This window comes from Hevea brasiliensis, chromosome 4 (genome assembly GCF_030052815.1).
Source record: "Hevea brasiliensis isolate MT/VB/25A 57/8 chromosome 4, ASM3005281v1, whole genome shotgun sequence".
NCBI lineage: Eukaryota > Viridiplantae > Streptophyta > Magnoliopsida > Malpighiales > Euphorbiaceae > Hevea > Hevea brasiliensis.
The window spans coordinates 98,293,483-98,300,257 of NC_079496.1; the positions used below are offsets into that span (position 1 = coordinate 98,293,483).

The 6,775-nt window shown below is 28.1% G+C and overlaps 1 protein-coding gene across 1 annotated transcript; it reads left to right on the forward strand.

The window, feature by feature from the left end:
- Nucleotides 1-3,296: 3,296 nt before the first annotated feature.
- Nucleotides 3,297-4,843, forward strand: LOC110656861 (heavy metal-associated isoprenylated plant protein 45). Its single transcript, XM_021813844.2, has 3 exons — nt 3,297-4,028; nt 4,261-4,336; nt 4,449-4,843. Exons 1-3 carry the CDS (start codon nt 3,822-3,824, stop codon nt 4,574-4,576), a joined length of 411 nt encoding a protein of 136 aa, XP_021669536.1. The 5' UTR covers nt 3,297-3,821; the 3' UTR covers nt 4,577-4,843.
- The last annotated feature ends 1,932 nt before the right edge of the window (nt 4,844-6,775 follow it).

A 6,775-nucleotide genomic window follows, 5' to 3' on the forward strand; every position in this document is an offset into this window, starting at 1 on the left:
TCTCTCCACTGCAATGGGTAAGTGCCCCTCATCAATGGGTAGAGCCAAATCCTCAGCAATTGACAAGGCCCCTCTCTACAATAGGCAACAGTCTCACTCCATGAGCTAAAAGCCACTCTCTTCAATAGGCAAAAGCCACTCTCTTCAATGGGCAAAAGCCAAATAACTTTTTCCATTATTCTCCTATTTATAGTGTTAATTCCCTTAATCCTTATCTAATTAAGAGTCCCATACTCAATTTAGGAATAATACTAAAATAAGAGTTCTACTCATTATAGGAAATATTCCTCCATCCTATTGAGGAATATTTCTCCCGCTCAAATTAGGAAAAAATCTCTCTACAAATCCCATTAGGATTTTGAGTCATAATTCTAACAGAATCCAACCAATTAAATTCAATTTGAAAATCTCCTCAAAATAGATATGAGTGTTACTAGAATATTCCTATAGCATAATTTTCTCATAAAAATTTATCTACCTTGGAGATAATACACAAATGATTATTAACTTTTGATGAATAGAAACATTATCTCCCATCTTTTTCATCCTTTTTCCTCTTTTTCTTCTTTCCTTTTTCCTCATTTCATCTCCCTTTTAAGTGATTATCAGTGGGTTGGCAACCTTTTTTTTTTCTTTTTCTTTTAAATCTTTTTTAATAACTATTAGATTTGTGTCTATTTGATTTATGGGCATATCTCTTTAGATCGATGATTGTTGATAAATCTTGAGTAAATAAACTCTTAGACCTATCATTGTTTATAAATCTTGAGCGAATGATTTTATTGTTTTTTCTTCTTTAATGAGGTCATTGGTAAATTATTTTGTTTTCTTTTTTAGAGAAAAGTGCTCTATAAGATGTTCATTCAATAATAAATTTAAATTTAAAGGTTATTTGATAGGTTTATATTCGAAGAGTGAAGCATACAATTCGCTTGTTGGCTAATTTATATGTTCTGTCAATACTATCAAAATTTTTAAATTCTTTATATTAATTTTTATATAAATAATTAATAAAATTTGTATAGAAATATAGTGTACTAATTTGCACTTTAATTTTGTAATTTATTTTCAATTAATAAAATATCTTTCCCATTCTATAAAAAATATATATATACAAATGACTAATTGTTTCAAGCAACATTGACAGAATTAGAAACCTTCCTCATTTGAAAGAGAGAAGGATATATTATTTGCATTTCATTTTATTATTATTATGTTTAATTTATTGTAATAACATCCACAGCCCATATTATAGGTGGCATGAGGATTAATTTTTGAAAAGGTATAGAAGTGGAAAGCACAGCAGCAGAAGGTGGAGCTACCACAGCCACTGTGCTTTGTGCAAGACAATGTATATGTTCAAATATATTTTTGTCTTTATCCCTTAAAAGCGATTCTGTCAACCAAAAACAATTAAAATAAAAATAAAATTAACAATAAAGATATAATGCCATATACGAGGTGGTGCACTACAGTTGGTCTTATTATCAACCAGCACAATCTGAGACAGCCTGCTTTACTCCCTTAGTTATTCAAAATACAATCAATCAATCATTTAAAATTTTAAATTCAATTAATTAAAATTAAAATTTTATAATATTAAAATTATGATTTTAAATTTTAATTGAAATAAATAAAAAAGTGATCCAAGATATATAGAAACATGCTTTCTTAATTTTCGCTGGGACTTTCAATTTTCATGATTTCTCTGCTTGGATTGGATGTGCTCTTGCACATGAAATTCTTGGTGCATGTATAATGTTATCTCACGTTTGTTTGAGATAAAGACTTTGTAATAAATAAAAGGCTTGGATAAATTTATTTTTTTAAATTAATTTTTATTGTGAAGTTAAGTCTTATTTATTTTTTTATATTATATCAGAAATTATTTTACTTCAATATTACACTCTAGATATTCATATTAAGCGTAAGAAATATATTATTCTACATTAATTTATGATAAAAACTTTATACTCAATATAAAATTTGAGCAAATCTCCTTCTTTAAATTTGAGCAAATCTCCTTCTTTAAATTAGCTTTTAAATTTTCTTTACATATAAAATAGCAAAGTTCATGTGATCAATAAAGCACCCTACATTTCTTCAAAATTCGTCTCATTCCTCCATTCTCATCCATTTTTAAAAGGAACCATCATCACATGGACCAACCTGTTTGAGAATAGACCCATTAATACAACACAACAAAAGTAATTCTATCTTTTAATAATTCATCAGTGCCCTTTTCAGCTCATGGTCTCCAATAATTCATAACCTCCCTGTTCCTATTTCCGCTATTGCATTGAATGCCAAGACAGTTGTAACGCCCCTCTCAGTTCTCCACAGTGTTTTTGAACTATTATACTATAGTCCTCTCCAACCAGCTCCATTTAAGAATTTATTTGAAGAAAATTGTAATTTTAAAAATATTTAAATTGAAATTCAAATTTCAGATGTTTTCATTATAAAAAATTTAAAATAATAAAATATTTTAAAAATTTTATTAATATATATATATATATATATGTTTTTAAAAAAAAAAGAAAAACCATTGTTCTTTTTTCTCAATAACAATCCTAATCGTATCCTAACTATATATGCATTAGCTATCTGAAATGATGAGTCCACAATCTCATAATGGCCCTGCGATAATTAATTTAATTATTATAAGGGAAGCTTCGTAATTTGAACAACTTGAATTTTTTTTTTTTTCCTTAAGAGTTTGGATGACTTGATGTGTAATTATTTATAGATATAATACTGAAATATTTATTCTTTTTATTTATAAAAAAATCTGAATTTGAGACCCTAATTATTCAAATTAAAATTGCATTTACAATAATTTATTGGATTTCAAATGCAAAACTAATCATGCAATAATCAAAGTCATGTCTCACACACATATTAGGTGGATTTAATATAAACTTGATTTCATATAAAAATAAATTTTAAATTTTAAATTAAATATTTATATTAAAATTTCTATAAAATTTATTAAAGTATATATAATGAATACATAAATTTAAATATAAATAATTAATCTAAAATTTATTACAATCATTTTTATATCATATATCAACTTGAGCTTTTGAGCTTTCATAACTGCACTCATTTGTAATTAATAATTAAACACTTATTTTGACCTAATATGCTTATTGGCATGCAAAACAAAGATGCTTATCCAGACCCATTCATTTAAAATTTTTTACCACCATCATGCATGACTTGTCATGAAGGGTGATGTTTCTACTTCCAATTAAGTGGCGGTGGCCTTGTCTTTTGCTTCTTTTCAACACCTCTCAAGGCATATGAAATAGGCATATTCTTTGATTTTAGTGCATGCATAGTGTGTTTTCATTACCTGAAAAATCACAAGAGAGAAACCCACTTTTAGTTCTACTCATCCATTGCTAATTACTTTCATTCTCACATGAAAATTAATTCTTTCAAGCCTTCATAGAATTTATAGAAGAGTAGCACATCACATGACAAAATCTAGTTGGGGTTATTGCACCTGGGACATTATTTTTTTCTTTATTGATTACCTTTTTCTACGGTTTACCAGTGATCTACATGGGAAAATGGGCCTTGAATCTTCTTGATGTCACATCTTTTCTTCTTCACAAGTTTCTTTGGGTTGAACTGCTCAGCTTTTGGCTTTGCCAATAAAATTTGACATACTTGAGCTTCTGTTCTCTTATCTTGATTTTAATTTATAATTCTTTCTGGGTAGATTGGTTTTCACAATATATATGAGGAGATTGTGTGGGTCAGATCAGCTGCTTTGATTTGTTCTTGTAAGGGGAAAAAAAAACTTGGTAGACATGAGTAAGCTCAGTTTTGGCAAGGTATTGGATTGCCTTTGTCTGAGTCAAGGTTCATCAAGCTCTTGCTTTTGCATGAATTCCGTGGAAAATCATGGTGATGAGTTTGAAAAAAAGCCTCTGATAGCAAGCGACAAAGGGCAGGTGCTCAGATTGAAAGATGTTGTTTCTGGTAACCAGACCTTGGCCTTTCAACTCAAGCCCAAGGTAAGTTTCTCTTCTCTCTCTAACTCCTATTGTTTTTCTGTTCCCTTTGATTAAATCACAAATTAAACAAAAGAAAAACTCTATAGCTTGGTGATTTTCCAATATTGGTGGGAGTTTTTCCTTTTTTTTTTTCCCCCATTTGAATAGTTAAGAATATGTAGCCGAATTTGAATTTGGCAGATCAAATCCGATATGAAACTAAGTATGTTTTCAATGCTTCGTTTGCATGTAGATGGTGGTGCTGAAGGTGTCTATGCACTGCTATGGCTGTGCAAGGAAGGTTGAGAAACATGTATCAAGATTGCAAGGTAAATGAAGATGTCATTGTGCATTGTTAAACTTTTTGTCTCTTTTTAAATTTCTTTTTTCATCTGTTAATGCAACCTTCTTCTCTCACTCTCTCTGTATCATATAAAATAGGAGTGACCTCATACAAAGTTGACCTGGAAAGCAAGATGGTGGTTGTTATTGGAGACATAATTCCTTGTGAAGTGCTAGAAAGTGTTTCCAAGGTGAAATATGCTGAGCTTTGGAATTCTCCATTCTGATAATTACTTTAAAAAATATATATATTGGGGGAAGAAGAATTCATCATATTTATTTGTGCGATTTAAAGCATTCCCTTCCACAACCCCCAAGAATTTACTTCATGATATTTTATTTATATAGTATTTTTTTCTGTTTATTTATTATAAGAACTTATTATTTTATATATATACACATACACCACATATAATACATGCCTTGTTTTATCCATCGACTCTGTAACATTTATGCTATTGTTAATTATTTATGAATTTGCTTCTATCAAACAATATTGTGATCGTACTTTCATTTTGTTTTAGTTTTTCTTTACATTTCCTAAAATGGAAGACAAATGTAAAGGTGGCCCAGATTTAGAGGATGAGTGACTTGGCTAGCTATTTTTAATTTCTAATTTAAAGTATATTCTTAATTTATAAATTAATTTAAAAATAAGTAGTTAATTATTTGATAAAATTATTAAAAATAACTTTTAAATAGTTTAAGTGTTTGATTAAAAAATAATTTAAAAATAACTTAATTTATTAAAATAACAAAAAAAAATTATGTAATTAAGTTTATAGTTGTTCAAATAAGGATAATATTGATATTTTTAAAAATCATTAGGATAATATAGTTTTTTAGTTAATGAAAGAGTAATTTTGAAAAATTAAATAAGGAATATTTTACTTATAATTTTTAATTTATTTTAAATAATTTTTAATTTATAAGTCAAATTAAACACTCGTCTACTTGTGACTTTCGATTTATAAGTAGGTTTACGTTAAACTAAACACTCTCTTATTATCGAAGTAATACTCAGGCGGTTGTGGTGATATTTTTCTTTAAAAATATGTGAGACATGATTTTAAATAGATTGTTTATCACACCTTACTCCTCTATAAGGCATAACATGATCCTATAGAATACCTAATGAACTATCGAACTTCACCTACCAATAACTCATTAAGTACCCTACAAGGGATTTTAAAACAATTTTCTTACTTTTATAAGTGGTAAGCATTTCTAAATAGATATTAAAATCATTTATTCAAAGTTTTAAAAATAGTAAAAAATTTTGACCCATTTTATTTTTTCGCAAATTTTATAGAAATTTCGGCAGAGTGCCGTCTGTATTTTGAGAAAATAGTTCATCAAATACCTAAAAAAAATACTTCCAGTAATTTGTCTCAACAACTTCTTCAAATTCACAACCATCCCAATCAATTTCAACATCATTTATCAACTTCCAAAAATACAAATTCACAATTTCCAATATTCAACATTCATCAAAATACCATTAATCAATTTTATTCAATTTAAAGCAAAATACTTCCATTCATATTTCATTAAAGATAAAACAATTTATATATATATCATTACAAAAATTTATATTAAGAGAAATTCAAACTAAAATTTATTACAAATTTTATACAAACTTTATACAAACTGCTCAAGACCAGTTTTACATGTCCATACCTTTACATACATTACATACATCAAAATAATTTTTTACAGTCAGGGTGTAAATTATACCCGATAGCTTCAAAGCATGTAGCTCCTCAATCCTCAGCAGTTCAATCTACTGCTCCTCTATTCTCTATATCTGCGACAGTAATAACAGCTATCGCTGAGTACTACGACTCAGTGGTGCACAACATACTAAAATAATCTTTATGCAGAATTTAAATCACATTTATTCAAAAATTGGACTGAACATGAGAATTAAATACAAAACATGAATTATGAGATTTTAATCCAAACAATTTCATTTCGAAGTATTAAAACCAATTTCATAAAACCCACAGTTATATCATGCCATTCGAAACAAATATAATCTCAATAGCCAGAGGCTAAGGAGAAGTCACATCACAAGGCTAGCTAGCTCAAATATATGGGAACCCATTTTTTTTCTTCTTCTATTGGCACACACCTCAACACTTCAGCCAGAGAATGAATCAAAATTAGAAACTGATTACCCCCACTAGTCATGCTAGTGAGGTGTTTTAATATATGATCTTGACACTATGGTTTCAAAACTTATCTTAACAATTTACTAAACATTGCCATTTCAAATATACACAAATAACTTTCAATAATTTAAATCAAAAGCATAATAAATATTTCATCACAATGATGTCACAATTCAATATTTCAAATTATTCAAAACAATATGCAGAAGAAAATTTACAGAAATTCTACGTTGTACACAAACCTTATATGAG